General features: G+C 39.1%; 1 protein-coding gene across 1 annotated transcript in view; it reads right to left on the bottom strand.

The window, feature by feature from the left end:
* clpb (caseinolytic mitochondrial matrix peptidase chaperone subunit B) overlaps positions 1 to 22,631 on the bottom strand; it is a 51,593-nt gene that overhangs the window by 11,045 nt on the left and 17,917 nt on the right. The window contains exons 5-7 of the mRNA XM_041803818.1: positions 20,897 to 21,025; positions 13,765 to 13,862; positions 11,547 to 11,661 (exon numbers count right to left, since the gene is read on the bottom strand). Coding sequence (XP_041659752.1) covers positions 11,547 to 11,661; positions 13,765 to 13,862; positions 20,897 to 21,025 — 342 coding nt within the window. The remainder of the gene's footprint in view (positions 1 to 11,546; positions 11,662 to 13,764; positions 13,863 to 20,896; positions 21,026 to 22,631) is intronic.

The raw sequence follows: 22,631 nt of genomic DNA, 5'->3' as shown, positions 1-22,631 counted from the left end.
ATATGTTAAAAAACAGTTAGTGCTACAAATTCTGCATTTACACATTTGACAAATCATATGGGCCAAGCATCTCTCCTATTGTCAAATCAGCCACCCTCAGATTAGTTGGTGTCAATTATGTTTTGACTATGATGATTGCCAGCATGCAGCAGACAGAGAGAGTAAAAAGGAGCAGCAGTAATGTGATGGACAAGGACTTGAATGGTGAAAAAGAGCAGAGTCTCTGCTGGATAGAGATATATTTGACTTAGTCATGACAATGCTAAAACAAAGGTATGATATAACACCAACCCAACTACATAAAAACTCAGAAACTATAGGTCTTATGTGCACACTTGAATGTGAATTTATTTATCTTATGTCATATCATTACAAATTTAAATCATCAATATGTTTGATTTCGGCTTGATTTGCTTTGGTGCCCTCAGGGCAACTGCACTCTCTTTTTGTCTTCTTAGCATCACATGTCAGATTTCTCTGATACGTCTTGACCTCAATCATTGCACCAAACAGTGACAACACGGCTAACTGGCAGCTTTGTAGCTGAAGGCTGGTGTCTGAACTAATGCCATAAAAGCGCTTCACATTAGAGGACCCAAGCCTGACGCCAAAGTTATACAGTGCTGAAAGCAGTTATCCGAGGCACTGTGTGGATATGAGGTAGTTACCATTCTCTCTGTTGAAAGTCACTGTATTGTTAGATCAAATTTAAAACTCTTACTTTAGGGTGGAAAAGGTACATATTGTTGCTTTAAACCAGGGGTCACCAAATGGCAGACCCCGGTCCAGTTCCGGACCCAGACGCCATCTGATACAGACCTGGACCCGGACCAATCATTAGAAAGACAAAGAGAGTAGACGAAAACACGAGTGAGCTTAGAAAAGAAGTCTAGGGCCCTATGGTTTCCGTGTTAATAGAATCGCAGAATTGTCAATAAAAACAGAATCTACCATTTAACGTGGACATCGTGAAAATTTGAATGAATTTGACTGAAATGCTGTGTTTTTATTTAAGAGGAACGTATATCTGAGGAATATGTTCCTGGGGGACACTAATGCGTGGCACAACTTGTGCCTCACGTAACAAACACTCACCCCGCCCCCTCCTAAACAGCATGTACGAGTATGAGATGACATAATGTCGAGCCTTCAAGAAAACTCATCCATGCTATGAGTTATTTTACCTCACCACACCTGAGAGTCACGGAGAGACTGTGCGAGGCACAGACACACCTCTCGCCTACTCACCCCTCCAGGGCTTCAAACTCGAGTCGGATGGACTCAAAGTCCCAGTCTAAATGATGGCCCATTTGAGTATCAAAAATTCCTCCTGTAGATACTGTAGGTCCCTTTGGTTGCTTAATGACGCAATACGTGTCTGCATTAACGCAGTCTAATATGAAGCAGACAGACAGTAAGGATGGAGAGAGAGATGAGGAGAGAAAAGTTACAGTCAGTAATAAAACACAATGCAGCATCAAACTGCATGGATTTTTACATATTGAGAGAGTAAAGAAAAGTTTAGGTAACAGGTTTACTTTTAACCATTTAACTTCAGTGCTACCTTCTTATTAAGTTACTAACGCTGTCTGTTTGACAGAACAGAAGGATTTCTTCATTTACATTACAAACATCAGTTAGGATGTGATTATACATGCGGATGTGTCTTATGTTGGAAATATCTTTTACACTGGTTATAGTTATTTCATGTCAGGGTTATCAAAACTGTGGCTCATTGGCCAACTGTGGCCCTTTTACAATTAATCTAAGGTTGTTTCTATTTAATTGGTGAACATTTTATTCATTTACATCAACAGGGCACCCTTTTTATGGTAAAAGTAGTGGAAAGGTTAAAAAACAGAATTCCAAAATATTAAAATGAAATTCATAGGGCCCTAAAGGAGAGATTCACAAACAGAGAAACGGGTGAGCTGTAGACAAAGAAAATTTTCAAATTTTATCAGCACAACAAGTCCCTGAAATCGCACCCAGATGCACATATCACACTAACTCAAGTTAGACATGATGTTCCGGACCTTTAATTTAATACATTTTCTCTGACTGGACCTCTTTGAATTTTAATTGATTACCCTGCTTTAAACAACGCAAAATGTGTTAAAAACCTTGTCCTGAAGACACGAATTCTTACATACTCATCACTGACTCACTGATACCTGTTTTGATACCATGGCAACAAAATACTAGTACTGAACATCTTCTTTTTCTTATAACCAAAACTCATAGACAGTGTCAACTCCTCTTCTCTGTCTGTGAAAGACATAAACCTGACTTAAAATTTCCAAAAGGCCTTGATAAATGTCACCTAAACCTAACTTCATCTTCAAGAGGCATTGGCAAACGTCACCAAAACCTAACTTTAACTCCAAAAGGCATTGCTAGTAGTCACCTAAACCTAACTTCAACTTCAAGAAGCCATAATAAACCTTTCCTAAACCTTGCTTTAACTTCAAAAGGCCTTAATAAACGTCACCTAAACCTGACTTCAACTCCAAGGGCCCTAATAAACCTTACCTTAACCTTGCTTTAACTCCAAAAGGCCTTGATAAACTTTACCTAAACCTAACTTTAACTCTGAAAGGCCTTGATAAACGTCAGCCATACATCCTTTGTATAAATGGAGCACCACTACTCTCATCAACTTCCGCCAGCTCTGATTAGAACATAATTGGAGCTCTTATGTGTGTTTTTCTAAGTTTGGTCCATTTCCAGACCATTGATTATACATAATGGTTATAAACTTTTAAAACGCTTATCATAAAAGTATTTAACTTAAGCAAATGTTTTTAACCTAAGTTCCAAGCATGCATGTTTTAAAGTTAGATTCAAGTTTGAGCTGTCTTTCTGCTCATGTTATTAAGCCTAACCAAAAAGAAAAGTAGGAAACCAGAACTTATAGTGAAACATTAAAGCAAATTATACTTTTTCATAAACCTCATGAGATCTTTACTGCTCATGGTTTTACTCTGCTGTGGTTAAGTGGCTGTGTGTGTGTTGTTGTAAAGCTAGAATACTTCACAGACATGAGACGTGAGTGTTAAACTACTTTCTAATAGCTGATAATCATAAAAGAACAAGCTTGGCAGGAGAAGAGCAGGAGATGCGAACTGAGAGAGGTGGAGAGATGGAGAGATGAGGGGAGCGGTGGTAGGAGGAACAACAGATAAGGAGAAGAGAGAGGGAGTAAGGATGTGAGGGGGGGAGATAAGGAGAGGAAAGAGAGGGGAGTGATGGAGATAAGGAGACTGAGGAGGAGGTAGAGAAACAAACGAGTGTGTCAGAGATGGACACGAAGATGAAGAGTGACAAGAGGGGCTCCAAAGATCCGTCTGCTTTATCAACAGCTGTGTGAATGACAGCGTAACCTTCTGTGTGTGTTTGTGTGTTTTAGCTGATTGAGAGCGACTTTGACAGAAGGGCACATTGACATTTCTCAGAGGACCCTGACAACAACAAGGAAAAGAAGGAGAAGCAAAACAAATGAAAGCCCCCTCTCTCTCTCTGTTACACTCACACATACACGGAGCAGTGTGTACTGGGCAGGTCTGGTTGGCTCTAACATGATTACAGAGGGATGATTCTCTTCAATAACTCTTAGCCCTGAGAGCTAAACCTAGATCAATCTAACCTCCTTCCTGTATGTATGTGTGTGTCTGTTGTTGTATTTGTGTGTGTAGCTTGCTGTAGGCCAGCTGTTCGTCATAAAGAGTTCAGGTGGAAACTGCCATTTCAGAGACTTGAAAACACGCATGATTAAAAATAAAAACAGAACTTCCTAAAAGTTTTTTTTTCTTAACTTCTAATCTGCAACAGGAATGAGACATCCATCTTTTCTGCACTGACTGAAGATAACTAAGGGGGAAATAATCAGCAGATTTATCTTTGTCCTTTAAGTCATTAGCCAAGAAAAAAATAATCAATTTTCCACTACTTAAATATGATTAGTTCTACTTGCTCTGATTTCTATCATTGCACAGTGAATATCTGCAATTTGAACAGTTGGCCTTGAGAGACTCCACCAAAAAGAGAACTTGGGATCTGGTTCCATTTTTGTGGATATTCATTACAGTCAAGACAGGGAGGGTGTAGGTAGGGATGGGATTTTTACAAACTATGACATGTAAAAGAAAAAATCAAGAAAAAAAAGTCATTTTGCACTGTAAGCTTTGGCAAAATTAATCATGAAACCTAAATACCTATATTTTTTTCATTACATCTTTGAAAGTTTGTTTTTAATGGACTTTGTGAGTAGATGTAGCCCCTCTTGAAATGCCTCTGGTTCATGTTTTACAAACTGATGTCACTAATGTTTCTCTGAGACAGGGCAAGGCTGCAAGTCAGGTTTGTCCAGCAGGCACTTCTTCTGGCCATGATAGAGACTGAACAGCTAGATACGATATTAGTCTGGCAGTTATAAACTGATGTGACATAAGAAATCAATAATAATTTCTGATATCAATGCATAGAACATTATTTGTTCATAGGCTGACGTTCATCAACAGGGCCATTATTAGCCTCCAGCTTTAGACTGCAGAAATATTTCACAAACCCTAAATGATGTAATCCATTTGGTTACTGTTGGGGCTTTTGAAGCCAATCTGTGCCAGCCACCGTATTGAAAGCACATTCCCAAACTAACTTTAACTTTAAGGCTGGAAACATAGAGCTGGAGGTGAGGAGCATGTAGATTTTTGTTAACTTAAACTAATAAAATAACTACAACTATAAAATGTAACAGTCATTTTCATTAATCGAAACTAAAATAAAATGGAGCCATTTAAAAAAAGGAAACTGCAACCGACTAACATGTTTATGATTTGCATCTAAGATGAGCTTGCTAATAGTACAAGTTAAACCCCAGGTAACTGATCATCAACTGGAGGCCTAGGCGCCACATCAGGCCCCCCAACAGCTTCCCATCCCGCCCCCAGAAGCTTGATTAAATTGAGAAAGGGTGCTGAGGAAAAAAAAAATATATTGCTGTGTTTAGGTTATCTTTTCTTTCTTTCCATTCATTATAACTACAGATATTTAAGTATCTCCCAAAATAAGTGAGATGGAACCATAAAAAAAAAAAAAAAAAAAAAAAAAAAAGGACTAGCTATTCACATCAAACTACATGGCAACCCCAGAAATATGTGGCTTAAATGTCTCAACCCCCCCTTGTGGTTTGCTGCAGTATAGGGGCTTAACTGTTTGAATAGGGACTGAGTTCACTACTTAAGGCTAAAAATAAGGTACATTCCAAAGAAAATACAATCTTTAAGGCAAAAGTTTCTTTTATTTGGTTCATTTAACACACCGGCCCTCACAATGTCTGTATAGAAATAAGCTGGCCCTTGTACAAATGTAGTTTATGGGTGGCCCAGGTTCGATGCCAGCCTGTGGCCCTTTGCTGTATGTTTCTCCCCTCTCTCATCCTTGTTCCCGAGTCTATCCACTGTCCTCCACTATCTAATAAAGGTACAGAAAGGTCCAAAAATAAACTTAAAAAAATGAAAATAAATAAAAGTTGTTGATGACCCCTGCCCTAGGCTGTATTGGTCTATGCTATTTAACAGTCTTTTAAGGAACTTGCTTGATTTCTTCCCATAAAACATACAAAAATCTAGGGATGCACAATACTGTATTTTTGCTCATGTCTGATATGCCGATATTTACAACTTAATATAGCAGATGTCAATATCCATATTTAAATGTAGTTCAGACCTAGAACTACAGCCTTAAAACAAACAATTTAAAGTTTTAGGATGAATAAATGAACAAATTTTAGTCCTTATAACACACTTTAAAATATAACAAATGATGATGAATGAAGAAAAGACTTAGGTCAGCTTAAAACTCCACTTACTTAGGTAAGGCAAATAATTACAGCTCATATGGGCATATTTTTGTCGCCAAATATTGCTTGAAATTTAAATTTCTGCCCATACCTATAATTCACTTTTTAAGCTAAAATCTATACTGATTTAATGCCAAAATCAGATTTTTATTCACCCACATGCTATAAATGGTCAGAATTAACAAATGCGGCACTTATAATTAGAAAATAATATCCTGTTTATATTTTGCTAGGGATGGTAGAGACAGATTCCTCCATCAGAACAATAAAAAAGTGAAATTTAAAGACTGTTTTATTAATTTAAAGATCGTGGGGCCTACTTTTTCTGACCCCTCTGGGTCTTGCCTCCAGCATGTATTCCCTATTACAAAAACTAAAACATTAAAAGAAATTAGAATTAAACTACATTTCAGAATTTAACAAAATAAAAACTAAACTAACAAAGCAGCAGTAAAACCTAGGGATGCACAATATTGGATTTTTTTGCCATAATCCCTTATGCTGATATTTACAACTTCATTTTTGCTGAGACCAATATTGATATCGATATATAAATGTAGTTCAGATCTAAAACTCCAGTCCTTAGAACACACTTTAAGGTTTAAGAAATGAGAATGAATAAAGAAAAAGTCTATATGCAATGTAGGTCTGCTGGTCAGGCTCTAAATTTCACAAACTTATTTGTACATACAGCTGATACCACAGTCGATAAATATGTTGGAAATATCGGCAGAAATTTTCATATATGCTGATACCAATAACATGTCAATAATATTGAACATCCCTAAAAAAGCTATTCAAAATTCCCTTACAATTGAAAATACAAAGTCAAACCAAAACAAAAAACTAATGAAAATTCCAAATCTATCATTACCTTGCCTTAGACAGGTCATAAATCTCCTCACAGAGCTGCAGTGTTCTAGCTTGTAGTTGTTTCAGCTATCTTCCTCAAAGGCCATAACTCGTATTCTTTTAGAAACCAAAACAGGTAAGTTATAAAAATAAATTCACCCAAATGAAGTGTGATTTTGCAAAGAGACTTTTCTGACCAAATTTGTTTTTTTGAACCAGGCTGTAAACATCCTATCAGCTACTGAGGCTGATGCATGGTTTAAATAGACAACTAATGTTTCTTGTCTTGTGTGAACGTTTCACTATTTTCTTACATATAATGCTGAAAATAATAAAACTTAACAGACTTAAGGGTCATGATGATAAGGGGTACTTTCAGTCTTCTCATATATTGTAAAACTAAGTGGTAAAAACACGTGCAGCTGCTATGACAATTTTCTCTCTCTGTATCTCTACATCCCTTTCTCATTTGTTGTCCTTATCTTCAGTTTCCTCTCTCTCCTGCTCCATCTCTTTATCTCTAAATCTCTTCATCCCCTCTCTCACTTCCTGCTCAGAGCACCTTGATTAAAAAAATCAACAAAATAGCGCACAACATATTACAAATATTGGGTGTGTTTTTGTAAATATTGTTGTCTATCCCCCTCTTGGCCTATTTTTTGCCATCTCACTAATCTCTTGGTTGCCCTCAGTGTGTGTGTGTGTGTGTGTGTGTGTGTGATATATTCACTGTAATACTTCTCAGAGATCAATAGAGCGTTCTTTTATCACTGCGCTGATGTCTTCTATGGCTTTCAGGACAATTTGCCATGATAACAACAATCATTCATCACCTTTCCAAAGACAACAAGTCCCATGATTCCCTCCTTCTTCTTTCACTCACAACAAAAGCAAACAGACTCATTAACTCTCTTTACATAGGATCTATGTCTCTATTTTGGCTAACAGTCAAATGTGGTGCAACTGCTTGCAGCATTCACAGGTATTGTTATCCTGCGCCAAAATTCTTTACATATATTATTCTTCCACTCAATTTTTTCGGCACGCTTCTTCTTCTACAAAATTCAACCTATCGAAACCATTTAACCTTCAAAATATTCAGTCAAACTAGAAAATACAATTTCTGAAGAAACTGTGCTGTGAATCCCGAAATGCTGAATGGCTGCACTGAATTGTTAATGCTGGGTTGAAAAAATCCCTAAAAGAAGCTAAATTAATTCTTGAACAGCTGACGCTGACCTGCTAATGGTGGGTTTGAAAAATCTAAGAAAGAACCTAAGGGTAATTTTGAAGGGCTGACACCAGAATACTACAAGAGGGTATGAAAAATCTGAGAAAGAAGCTCAATGTAATATTGAATGGCTAAAGCCAAACTGCTAATGTAGGGTTTTTTGATATTCCCTGAAAGTAGCTAAATGCTATCTTGAATGGCTAAAGCCAAACTGTTAATGGTGGGTAGGAAAAATCTAAGAAATAAGCTAAATGTAATCTTGAATGGCTAATGCCATTGTAATGTTAAAATCAAAAGGAAAGTACTTCAGAAAATGTAAATAAATATAATACTTTAAACCAGCTTAATATATTGTTTAAAGGCCCAGGGCCAACTGCTGTTGTTTCAACTGTAAAGTAGCTACCAACAGGGACTCTTGATGTAGTGGTTGTAAAAAGCTTGTTGTAAAGAATTGTAACCTGATTAAACAGTAGCAGATCAGAGATCAGCGTAGCCCTCTGCGTCGACGTGGACCCCTACGCCGTAGCCTGATGTGCACCTCCAAAAAATCCTAACTACGGGTTGCGGCATGCGGACCACAAAGGCTATGATTGGTCTGCTCAAAACGTCATTTCTTCATCCAGGTCCCTCAGTGGGCGAACCAGTGTGGTAAATTCACCCGTTCTCAGCCTCAACCTGTTCAGTGGTCGTACAGACCACCTCCGCAAACGTCTTCCCTGTCGCCTGCGCTTCAAAATTTGCAACAAAAGAATTTGTTAGTCGATATAGATGAGCTCCAACTCCAAACACACCCGCCATTGTTTACTGTGACCGGAAGATAAACAAGGATTCGGCTGTGACCCCTCTGAAACCACACACACGCACAGCCACACACCCCTAGCGGCATGGCAGTGAATTGCAGAGTGACACGTTCCCTCGACACAGAAATTCAAATGGTCAACGACAACGTCGCGTCGATGGCATAGGCACTTGTTACCATGGAGCCAAGAGACTCACCTCAGTTCAGTGGGTTTTTAGTGGGATCTGACCTGAAAACATGCTCTGAAACTCAGGTCGCTGTGTCAAGACTATAACAGCTATCATTAAACAGATCACACTATGAAAAAGACAAGGCTTTGATGAAGCAGTCATGTTAATTTCATGTTGTTTTGGTGGGAAAGGTGGCCAGGACAGCAAGTTAAAAAAGTCCTCTCTTCTAGGTCTGCTCAGCATTTTCTTCCAAAGTTTATTATTGTGGCAGATGGGAGAGATTTCTGGGACCCTGCGACAGTTGGCTGTTTTCTGGGGATGGGGTTGATACTATGCCTTTGGTTCCCGGTTTGACAGAAGTGGGACAAGATTTACTCCGTTTTAATATCATTTTGATGTGTGGTGTTAGATTTGTAGTGTCAGTTGCAATTTATTCAACAAGGTTTCTGGCTACAATCACAGCCTCATCCCATTAAAATGAATGTGAAATGACGAAGGCTGAAAAAAGTTAATGACCTTTGAAAGGTCACTGTGAAGAAATGCCGAATGATATGAAGTAGCTGAATCATACTGAACTAGCTAAATTTCTTGTGAATATTTAAGAGGTTAAATGGAGTCTGTAAGTGTAAGTATGAATGAGTTTTAAGGTTTTGTTGTTGTTTTGTTGTCCATTCTCATTAGTAAAATTCTTCAACTATTTAAATTCAGTGCAACTTTAGCAGTTTAGCATGAGTCATTCAAGATAACATTAAGCTTCTTTCAGAGATTTTTCAAACACACCTTTAGCAGTTCAGCTTCAGCCATTCAGGATTACATTTAGCTTCTTTTAGGGGTTTTTAAAACCCACCAATAGCAGACCAGCTTCAGTCATTAAAGATTACATTTAGCTTCTTTCTCAGATTTTTCAAACCCACCATTAGCAGTTTGGTGTCAGCCATTAAAAATTGAGGTTCTTTCAGTGATTTTTCCAACCCAGCATTAGCAGTTCTTTGTGAGCTGTTCAAGTTTTCACTAAGCTTCAATCAGGGATTATTCCAACCCAGCATTTGCAGTTTGGTTTTAGCCATTCATAATGACATTTAGCTTCTTTCTCAGATTTTCCTACCTCCATCATCAGTTCAGCGTCAGTCATTCAAGATAGCATTTAGCTTCTTTCAGGGAATATTAAAAACCCTACATTAGCAGTTTGGCTTCAGCCATTCAATATTACATTGAGCTTCTTTGTCAGATTTTTCTTACCTACTTTTAGTTTTGGCATCAGTCATTCAAGATTACCTTTAGCTTCTTTCTTAGACTTTTCATACCCACTTTCAGGAGTTTGGTGTCAGCCATTCAAGATTACCTTTAGCTATTTTCTTAGATTTTTCATACCCACCATTAGCAGTTCGGCGTCAGTCGTTCAAGATTACATTAGACTTCTTACAGAGATTTTTCCAACCCACCATTAGCAGTTCAGCTTAAGTCCTCCAAGATAACATTTAGTTTCTTTTAGAGATTTTTCAAACCACGTGTTAGCAGACCAGCTTCAGTCATTGAAGATTACATTTAGCTTCTTTCTTAGTTTATTGAAATCCAGCATTAGCAGTTCAGCACAGCCGGTCAGCATTTCAGCATTCGGAGCACAATTTCTAGTTCATAATGTAGTTTTGTGTAGTTTTGTTCTGTTCATAGTTATTAAGTATAGGAGCTGTTCTCCTGTTTGTAGCAAACTCTGCACCATTTCAACTCATGAACATTACACATTATAATATCTGCTTTGGGAGTGAGTTGATTATTTTCACAAATCTGTCTGAGATCATAAAAATAACACACAGCCTCTTCCTTTACGGCACACACTCTCACACACTTGTCTGTGGATCGATACATGGCCTCCATGGATGCCTGCTGTAATATCAGCTCTTTACTGTCTGCTGTGTTATTGTGCTCTAACTCATTCTCCCTCCTCTTCCTCATGCATTACACTTGCTCTCGTAGTCTTTCTGTCAGTGCTCTGAGCTCTTCTCAGCTGCTTTGCTGCCATCCTCTCCCATCAGTGTCCACATCTCTTTGCCTCTGTTTGTTTTTACTCCTGTCTTATCCGTTTCCCTCTTCCTGTCTCCATCACTTTGTCTTTCACCTGTCCATCCATGACTCTTTGAGCTTCAAATGAAGGCAGGTGGACGGCTCAGGATGGTGGGACAGTGATGGGAGGAAGGGTATGAGAGAGGGAAAGAGAAACTGAATAAAGGACAGAGAAGCAGAAGGGGGAAGAGAAAAGAGGAGGAGGGTTGAGGATTGGGGGGTCTGTAGTATGTCTCCTCTCGCTGTAATCGTGTTAACTGGCGGCTCCAAGCCTGGCCTCGTCACACACACACACGCACTCACAGCACCTGTGTATGCCTGACAGACAGCTCATTCATCACAATTAACCAATTACAGCCTCCGCCGGTCTGTCTGAACCCGCCTACTGCAGGAGAGAGAAAGAGATACATGCAAAAAAGGAAGACTGAAAAAGAAAAATGGTGGAGGGAAAGGCGGACAAGGCTGCATGTATTTGTTCTTTGTCATACATGATTATTGTGTACATTTCTGTTTTGTAGTTACATTCTGTCCAGTGTGTGACTTTCTAGTTCACCTGCGTGTGAATGTATTTACCTGAGGCCACAGTATTGATGGCCCCCTCTTGTCCAATGATATGTTCCTTCAGCCTTCTCTCCAGGGGGAACCTCCTCCTCTCCTCTGCCTCCCGCCGAGCCTGTGCCTCCTGGAACTGCAGAGACGGACAGAAAACAGACAAAATTGTGAATGAGCCAGGAAGAGGAGAATGACTTTAGAGGGAGAAATAAATACTTAAGTGTTTGGAACAGCAATGCGCACCTTTGACTGTTTTGAAATGCCACAATAAAAATATGTAAGGTAAAAGCTCAACAATAATTTCAGAAACTCTTTTTACTTTTATTAATTAGATTATTATTTTTAAATATATTCAGTATGGTTTAATAACCATCCAAGATATCAAAAAACTTAATTGAAAGTAACAGTGAAGCAAGATTTTGAGTAGCTTTGCAGCGACTTTAAGTGCGACCTCTGTGGAACATGAGGAAAACTGCCTGTCCCTTTGCCTTTACTTGTCCAAAAGTGTTAAAAGTATGAATGTATGATGAAATATAATATAGCCGGGATTAAGTGAAGAAAAGAAGTGCAAAAATGTCAACTGGCACACAAATCTGGGATATAAAAATAGCCTACCCTTTCTAACCAGCATTAATTCCTAAAAGCAGGAAAAGATTAGCTGCTCTGTTCTCTTCTTGACCCAATTGTTTTTTGTTTTTTTTTTTCAACCCAGCATCTACTTTAAAAACAGACATCTTCTCTATTCATCTATTGTTACAGGGGATAGCTGGGTTGATTTTACAAAATGGCTCCCGTCCTTTACATACTAAGTTTCAGCTTCTTCGTTCTGGATGCAGGCATAAAGTACCAGCCTGCACAAGTCATAGCAATACAGCTCCAATGAAGTAGGAGCAAAATTCTGTGTTATTTACTGAAGTATGCAGATTTTTACTGTTGTTTTTACTGATGGCACATTTTTTTGTCTGGCATGTTTTTCATTATTGGAGGTATATTGTTATCTCATCTTGCTTTTCCTTATTACATTCTGACTTTTATTCACATGGGTTACTTCATCTTGTTCGTACTAAGGGTTGCACCTCTTTTACTTTTGAGCACTATGTTCCCTTTATCATGTTTTATCCTGTCCTGTGCTGTTGATTGTGTGTGAAAAGAGGCTGACTCACTCACAATAAAGCAAATCTACCAACTGGTATAAATCAAGTTACCTACCTTATTTTATTTGCAAATATTTTTGGCAACCAGCCTGACTGCTTCTGTGATTTATACATATGTATACCCTTCTTTCTGTTAATTTTTACGGCCGTTCTGGGTGTTTTGTGCATATCATATGCTTTATTTCAAGGAAGATTTGAATAATTAAGAACAGGGAAAATAATTTATGGGGGAAAATGGCTTACCATTCTTTCCTTTGAAGTCTGTCTCTGTAACCTGCATTTGCACACTTTCCTCTGACTGTGTTTCCATTTTTTTTCTCTGGCTTTTATCGCTTTAATTCTTCCTCTACCTCAACCTGTTCTTTTCCCTTGTCCTAATTTCTCATCTTCTCACTAACTGCCCTCCTTGTTTCTCCTTATTCACTTCTTATAGCCTCCCCATGCCTCATTCATCCTCTCCTCCTTGTCTCCTCCGACTACAGGTTTCCACCCTTAAGTAGACGCAGGCGGGTTATTCTCTCCCTCCATCTTGCTTAGCTCTGGCCTGCAGTCAGGTTGCTAGATAACTAGGGACACTCAGGTTTTATTTAAGAAATCAACAGTCACCCTTGGTCAGCTCCCCTGATTCTGTAGTACTTTTCAGCTAAAACTGAAGTTTGTTTTAGGATCACTTGAGAACAGAATGCAAGCTTAAAATGACATTTCAACAATAAGAAAATGCCAGATCTCCAAAAAGGACTGGACAAAATACTTTTATGGACTTATTTGATGTAAATGAACTGCATCAAGATGCATTAAGAGGGTAAAAAGTCACATAAACCACAATATTACATCTATAATCTTAGGTTGTATCTACTTCCATTTAAAAATAACAATACAAAGAGGAAATATAATCAAATGTTACTCCTCAGCACATATTAACCCCAGTTAACCACCACAAGCCTTTATGAGTCAAATCCTCAATAGCACCTGTCAGTCAGTCAGACCTGACAGAGCCATCCTGAGGAGTGCGTGTCTGTTCATGAAGGTAAATAAATGAAACAGATGTCTGCAGAGTCAGTTTTGCAGAGTCATTCAGTCTGTACCTTTTTCTCCCACTCCTGCAGCGCTGAGCTCACTTCTCCCTCCTTAGCATAGGCCCGCGGTGTGTGTCCCAAACTGTTGGTCTGCATTGGGTTTGCACCTGTAAAAGAATCTCCAGTTAGACTTTTTTCCACACAGCAGCTCAGCAGGAAGATCAAGACGTCGATGGAGAGGATGAGGTTAGCTGTGAGAGGTCACATCAGTTCAGGGGTCACTGCAGTAAAGCAGAAGAGTCATGCATTTGCCCTATGGGGGGTGTCATATCTGCAACGCGTGCCAAAAACACACTCTTTGACCCCTACACCCACACACCAACACCCTGCATTATTATATAATCTATACACACAGCAGGTTGTTAAAGGTTGGGGGCCTTTGAGTAACACCAGCACACTTTCACACAGCAGGAGAGGTCAAACCGAGAAAGATTTAGTTAAACAGAGGGAGTAAATGAGGCAGACTTGATGTCACAGCACGTGTAAAGTATGCCAGGACGGGAAAGTGGAGGGTTGTCAGTGAGAATGGTTAGCAAAGCCTCCTGACCTGACCTGTGCCACCACTGTTACCCAATCACCCACACACACGTGCTTCTACATGAACCACTGCATGTTATTACTCCATCAGCTACAGTGCTTAACAAATTTATTAGACCACCGCCCAAAGTAAGGTTTATGCCACAGCTGCCCTAAATTAACAGCATTGGTAATTACCAAAATCATTTTTTATGTTTCTGCAATGGTTAATACACCAATATGCAGAAGCTCTTTAACCGAAATAATGTTTTTAATGCTAAAATATAATTATTATTTTCATCCATGAATTTTTAAATTTACTGATTTACAAAAAACATGAAAAAATAGTAAAGCACATTATTATTTCTTGATTAATATGTCAAATTAGAGTTATTTACTTGCATTCCTGAACAGAAAAATGAGTTTTAGTGGTTGACTGTTATGCTTGATTAATTTCTGACTTCTCAGAGAAGCCCAGTGAGCCGGCTCAAATTTGGGTATAAAAAGGTGAATTCAGTTTGAAATTCCTCATTCCTGTTCAAAATGGTAAAATGTGGAGAGCTCACTGAAAATGAAAGACTCCGCATTAAAGCACTTCATGATGCTGGATGGTCTCTGAGACAAATATGACAGGTGGTCTAATAAATTTGTTAAGCACTGTACATGGAGGCAAAATTCAAGTTGAACAAATAGTGAGCAGGTATTATGAAAAGGTATTCATAATTATTCACTGTCAAAACCTGTGTTGAAATTGTCAGGATACAAGCTATTTAGCTTACTAACTGAACAGTAAACAGCTTTGACTAAACAATGGCTACTGGGCAAAGGTAAATAAAGCATTGTGGTGTGTTCAAATGTCATATGAAGAAAAAGAAAGTTCAGGTTTTGGCCATTAACTTACCTGTAGTTTTTTGGAGAGGAAATATGCTAGTTGTTAGATAAATGAGTTTTGTTACGAACATAATGTTGTCTTTCTTTCCACCAAATACAAAAAGGAAAAAACATTTAAAAAGTATTTATAAGGGTACCATATAAAAAATTAGCTATATCATTCTTGCTGTTAGAATACTTCACTACACATTAAAGCCCTTTATTCAAGGAAAATCAATAATGTTATTCAAAGGTAGAGCCAGAAGTGTTAAAAACCTGGAGATTATTCCAAACTTCAGCCAGTTATATGCACTACTTTCAAGCTATTTAAGAACAAACTTAAATTTTATATGGCAACAAATCTAGGTGTTATTTGGGCAACAATGATTCAGATCCACCCAAAAAAGCCCCTTCAGCCTCTTTAAAGGCTTTCCATGGCTTTCCATGATTTGGAGTTTTTCTGTGGGAATTTGTGTCCATTCATTCTGTAGAGCATTTATGAGGTCAGTCACTGATGTTGAACAAGAAGGCCTGGCTCACAACATCTGTTCCAGTTCATGCCAAAGGTGCTTGATGGGGTTGAGGTCAGAGCTCTGTGCGAGCCAGCCAAGTTCTTTTGCACTGAACTCACCAAAGCATGTCTTTATAGTTCTTGCTTTGGGCAGTGGAGCACATTTGTGTTGGAATAGAAAAGGGTCTTTACCAAACTGTTGCCACAAAGTTGGAAATAAAGCATTGTCCAAAATGTCTTGCTATGCTGAAGCATTAAGATTGTCCTTCAGTGGAGATAAGGGGCCTAGACCAAATCTTGAAAAACAGCCTCATACTATGAGACTGCCAAACAGAGAGTCGTGCTTCTTCACCCCACAGAACACGTTTCCACTGCTTCGAAGTCCAGTGTCTGTGCGCTTTACACCATTCCATCTGATGCTTGGCTTGGACTAGGTGATATGAGGCTTGCATGCAGCTGCTCAGCCATGGAAACTCTTTCCATGAAGCTCAGTTTTTGTGCTCACATTAAGGTCAGTGGAAGTTCAAATCTTCAGCTATGGAACCAGCAATGCTTTGGCAACTTTTACGCTCTGTGGTTTTACATGGTCTACCTTTGTGACTGTGTTGGTGTGGTTCCTAAACACTTACATTTTTTAATAATATCACTAACAGCTGACTGTGGAAAATCGTTTTGCAAAGGTAGCATCTGATACAGTACCACGCTTGAAGCTCTTCAGAAAGACATATTTTGTATCACCAGTGTTTGCAAATGGAAAGTGCATGGCTAGGTGCTTGATTTTATACACATGTTGCAACAGGTCTGATTGAAGCACCCGAATTCAATAATTAACGGGTGTGGCCAAACACTTCTGTTGATTAAGTGTAGGTAGGGAAGGATTACTCAAAGTGACAATATATTTATCAAAAAAGGGGACAAACAAATTGGGTGTTGAAAAAGTGGTATTGATGAAAATGTAGAAAATGCTGATATTTAATAAAATGTTAAAGTATTTTATATTGCAGGGGTGTGTATAAGTTTGGCTACAAGAATGAAATTTTTAAGTTGTGATCAGTGGGGTTCATTTCTTTTGCATTCATCAATCAAAACACTCAGCAGCAATACATTTATTACCAAACTGACACACTGGGGCTTTTCAGAAACCATTCAGGGCTTAAGCTCTGTAAGCTGCCCCTCTCTTCATCTATGTTTTCATTTATTTTTATTTTAATTATCATAAATATTAATAGTGCATTAATTTGAGAAATATAGTTACCAGTATATTGATTTTTAAATTTGTGTTATGGGATTAACTTAAAGATTGAAAGATTTTGAATAAAATCATTGGCTTACTTTTAAGAACTTCTCAATGACTAAAATGTGCTTTAATGTTTTTGAGTTGTCATTGACTGAAACTATGAAGGGTCAAAATGACTATGTGGCATTTTAATGTGAAGATTGAATTGCTGAAATTGCTGCCAAAATTAACACAGCAGGGTGGGATGATCTCAGCGTATTTTCTTAGCAGGAGGTGGAACGTTGGAAAGAGAGATCTAAAAAAAAAAAAAAAAGACAGAGTTTCTCCTTTCCGAAAAAAGCGCATCAGTGTTTGTAAAAGAAACAGGTGCTGGCTGCTCCTACAGCTCTGACCAAAGAGACTAATAATCACTCTGGTTATTATCGATAAACTCCTAAATTTTGTGACCTGCTCACAAAGCTATCGATCCTGACAATAATACAACACTAACCCCCCTGAACAACCACCCAAAACATGAGGGAGGAAAGCAATAAAGCACCCACACACACACACACACACACACACACACAGAGCCACACATAGACAGTGGACATAATAAATAGCATCATTTAGGGCTTTAATATCAGGCCAGCCCTCTGGGCCATAGCACTTTATAACAGGATCAACACTAAGGACCCACACGCACAGCCCAGCTGAACAGTCACACACGCACCGCTGCATACACAGGATCCCTTCATTAGGAGTGCTTTAGTTATGCCTATTAGGAGTCCCCTTCTCTTTCCTATTTCCTCCTCCTTCTCTTTCACTGCAGCTGGTGGGAGAGAGCCCCTGCTGATCTTTGTCAGTGCGTCCTTGTTTTTGTATTGTGTGCCTCCATGAGCATGTGTGTCTCCACTGGCCTGTTACCACCTACAGAGCACTACCATTACACAGTGCCTCCTAGCTGCAGGGCCTGATGGAGGAGCTGGAGAGGCTGTGCAAGTAATGTTAGGGACCGTGTGCTGAGGAGAGGCCCGAGGGTGGGCCTGGAGACTGTGATGGATGGAGATGTGGGTGGAGGGCCGGCTGAGGCCAAAAGAGCAAACCCATAGATACTAGAGTAACATGGATGGATACAAACACAAGGGAAATAAAGTATAGGACTCACAACCCCATACAGGAAGCCACATACATGAAGGAACACACACCAATGCACACGTGCACACTAATCCACACTGATGTCCTGCAGCGAGCGGTGCTCCATTATGACATTTTGTGATGTGAAAGATTGATAGGAGTCTACGAAGACAAGATGGCACAAATCTTCGTCTAGAAAAATCAAGGAAATATTCCAAAGCATTTAATTCTGTTTATGCACATGGACAGATAAGTGTTTCTGTGATGTCATGATTGTGATTGGGTGAGATGGCGGCGCCAACCCTGCAACCGACTTAGTCGGGCGAGCAAAAACCTGCTGTGTCTTTAATCTGATTGTCTTATAACAAATGTCTCTGCTTTGTGAAATTTCTTACCTTTTTAATTCAAAAATGCATCTGCAGAACATTTGATCGAGTTACATGACGTGATTTGTTTAAGCGTACTGAACGTTCACAGAGGCAGGGGTGAGACGGGCAGACTGAGCTCTGGACGCACCATCCATCATAAACATAAACAAGACATTAATACTAGTCTCTATATCTGTGTGTGAGAGAGTGTGTATAATGATGTTGGTTTGGGTGTTTGATCCAAATAAATGGAGTGTTTTTAGATTAAAAACCGATCAGTCTAAAGACCTCAGATGACCTGTTCTGATTCAAAGAGGCGTGTATAGACTTAAATGTATGAAAAAGACAAAAGCCTACATGAATATTTTAATAAATAAAAAGCAAGCTTGAGTGCACAAACACAGAGATACTCTCAAAGACATACACACACAAAGGCAAACACATCCTGTGATTGTGGAGTTACCCCAAGGGCATGCTCTGTGCGGAGGTCACAGTTCAACTAGGCCTGGCCTGGTTAAGAGCTGCTCGCCTGGAAACTGAGGGGGATATTTAGCCCCGAGGGTGTGTGTGGAGCTGAGTCAACGACAGGTGCGAGTGCAGTGTAGCTGAATGGAGAGGGGGGTATGAACAAGTGATCAATTTCAAATGAGCTTTGTAATACTGTTTATATTACTCGGGGGTAGAAGCGTTAAGACGATGATACATGGAGGCTTTTTAAAGACGATTGAAAGGATACTGCCTCCAGCTCTAGTGGCACAATGAGAGACTTAAGGCCTTTGCACATGGAGTCTTCTATTTTTCTTTGAAATTGCTTCTTACAGTATTTATAAAATTATGATCTCTTTGTGTTTGCACACTGATCCAGAAACTTCACTCCAACATTATGTTTTTGGAACAGGTTCGATTTTCTGCTTTCTGAAAAATCCATCAAAGTCACTGTGCTAGCTAGTGTCCAAAGTTCAAATGCTTGACAGGGATTAGTGGTCTTCTTTCAATTGAGTGGTTCCAGTATAACTAGCGGGGTATCTAACTGGACCACTGACATCATGAAAAACACCTGGAAGTGACTCGGATAATTCCAGAGCTCCTCTATGTCCCCTTGTCTTGTTTCCAGGAGCGGGTGTACCCAGTGTTTCCTTTTTGCTTTCTCAAGGAGTTATAGAACCACAAGGTCATCATCACAGCTTGATGACTGCATTTTCTGGTATTTTTTTCAGGAATAAGAAAAAAGGCATCAGACTTTGTGGGCAAGGTTTCTGTGTGGAGCGTTTCGTACTGGATTATGGATCTGAAAAATGCATCAGAGGAAGAAAATGGACAAAGAACACCTCTTAGTTTGGAAAGACAATAAGGAGATAATGACTCTGACATGTGGTGGGGTACAGCTGGTACTTTAAATTACCTACAAATAAATAAATAAATACTTCTGTTTAGTAACCACAAGGAATTTTTGTATCAAAAAAAAAAAAAAAAAAAATTCGAAAAGTTGATTAAAAGTGCCTTACCAGAAAATTAGAATGAAAAAAAAAATCTATTCAGCACAAATTTACAAAAGTCTAATTTCTGCCTTTCACTAGGGGTGCCCAGATAAACGGTTAAATTTGTTTATCGAATTCCAGTCTTTAATGCTCTTTTAAACTGGGATGACTATTGGTGGTTGGTGGTTTTACCGTGGCTCAAGAGGCAAAATGTGCCAACAAATATTGGGAGCTTCACAAATACATACACAGAATGCTGTTTCTTGCTGTGATGTCAGCTCGTGGGCTGGACAGCTTAGCAGTGCCATTTCAGATCTTTGACATTTACACCAAAAGCTAGCATTACAGGGGTGTAAAAGTCCCACTATGAATCAGCGATGTAAAAGAGACTATGGGTAAAAATGTACAGAACAACAAAACACCTCCTTATTTAGTCTATAGCCAAACTCCATCAACTCCAAATTCTATCTTGTACAGCCACTCGAACATACAGAGTCGATAACATAATCACATCAGCAGAGATGTTCTACTGATAAAGTAACTATCAATCCAAGATCACACATCAAAACTTTTCAAATTACTGGGGCTTGAACATCTTCTGTACCTCTTCCTTCCTTTCTTGCTAAGTGGGGCCTATCAATAGAATAAAATATGACAAACAGCACAGATGTAATAGGCTGCATCTAAGCACTGGTGCAATCTTCCAACCACTTCAATCAGTTTACACTTTGCACTCATACACTTGTACGCTGATGCACAGGCTGCTTTATAAAGTGCCAGCCTGCTCATCAGAATCTAATCTAATCACAATCTCAATAATAACTCTGTGGCTGTGCCTTCTGGAGTCATTTTGGGGCTCAGTTTTGTCCAAGGACAACAGCTCAATGCCATAAAATGATGTTTGCTTTGCTTTCATAACACTACATGATATGATGTCCAGTTGCTAGGCAAAACTGAAGGGTTGTTTTGCAAAATGTGAAAGTGAAGAATAGACAACTTTGTTAGTTGTTGAATGGGAGAAAGAATTGGGATGGTGGTGACGTACCAGCCTCCAGCAGCATGCGGACAGTGTTTGGGTCATCAGCCAGCGTGGCGTAGTGAAGTGCCGTGCAGCCACGGAAGCCAGCCCTGCTGCTAAGCCTGCTGCTGAATTCATCTTCTCTGGACACGAGGACTGTGACAAGAAGACAGAGAGAATGGAGAGGCAAGAAATAATTAGAACGAATTGTGAATATTGTTTAAAAACGGCAAAAAAGTCACACAAAAGACCTAATATGGGAATGGTCCATCTGTAGAATTTTAATTCATTTTAAGTTCCAATTACAGTTCTCAAGTAAAAAAGATAAAATTTTCCTCAAAGGTATGTTTGTATCAGGCATGTTTGTCTTTATATCCTGTGTGATACTGCTTATTTGTTTGTTTTATGTTTGTTTATAAGATTGTTTTTTAGGCTTTTTCTTTTATATGAGATGAACCAAACAGCGCAGAGACTGGGAATCACTGTTATCACCAGTGCGATGAGGACTGTAGCCCCCTAATACGGGTGCTTGCTCTACCAACTGAGCTAACCCTAATAACCCTTATATTGTTTTTTCTTTTTGTGGTAGTGTGTTGTACTGTTTTTTTTTAACTATCCAAGGAAGGAAATGGCTGAACATCCAGAGCCTTGTTTTGCACAAAATTCTTCTCACAAAAACTGCCTTTTCTTCAGCATTTGCCAAGTACTTGCTAAAGTTGGGAGTAGTTATATCTATACATTTTTAAAGACGGTAAACTGCACCAGTTCAGCCACAGTCCCAAACACACGTGTAACAGCAGGTTCAAATCCTGACCCTGGTGTTGTCTAGTGCCTTGGCTCCCAACCTGAGATCCAGGACCCCCAAGGTGGGTGGCATAAAGAGTTATTTTGCTTGGATTTACACAATAAAAAAATCTAATTGATGTAAGTCTTTGACCACAATGTATGACTTTTTTTGTGTCAGTTGGGGGCGGGCTCAAAGCAACCTCTGGTTAGCACATGTCTTTTTCAGTCCCTCTACAAAATCCTCTCATCCCCCAAAAAGCTTTATCTACTTTTTAGACAGGAAAGTAAATGTAGTACAAAATCAGGAAGACAGAATGCCAAATGACATGTGTGCAAGGAACCAGAGGTCAGACTTGTACCAGGGCTACCAGCTTGGAAAACTCCAGCCTCCATACATAGGGTCTACCTAATCACTGAGTCATCGGTTCTCTTAGCAGTGTGAATTGTTGTTGTTTTGTACAAACCAACTAACAAAATAAACAAATAAATAGAATATCCAATGTCTTACCGGCATTACACCTAAAACCGACAGATGAGAAAACAACCAGCAGAAGAGTGATGATTTAACAACTTTATGCAGAAATATTTGTCTGTGCAGAAACTTTCTTTAATCTCTTCACAGTGACTTGTTAGGCTCCATAACATGTTGTAATGATAAAACAGCAGGCTACAAGATTGTTTCTCCTGTTTCCAGCTTCAGAGTAGTTGTTCATTTTCACAGATTTAAGCTCAACTGTCCATGGTGATCAGAATAATATGCGTTATGTTTTAGGTGCTGCTCTGCTTTGCTCCTTTCTGATAATAGACATAGTCTATCATTCTCTCCTTACTTATCTTTTTCATAAGAGCACTCATCTCGTGCCACTCCTCCATCATCCACTTTTATATTTTCTGCCTCCTTCCTCTCCTCCTCCCTAACCATCAATTCCTTTCAGCACTTGCACCCTCTCTTCCTCCCTTCCTCCCTGCTCCCTCT

The sequence above is a fragment of the Cheilinus undulatus genome, linkage group 2 (assembly GCF_018320785.1).
Source record: "Cheilinus undulatus linkage group 2, ASM1832078v1, whole genome shotgun sequence".
Taxonomy (NCBI): domain Eukaryota; kingdom Metazoa; phylum Chordata; class Actinopteri; order Labriformes; family Labridae; genus Cheilinus; species Cheilinus undulatus.
Note: the sequence above shows the minus strand (reverse complement) of the source record. Positions and strands in the feature narration are given on the sequence as shown.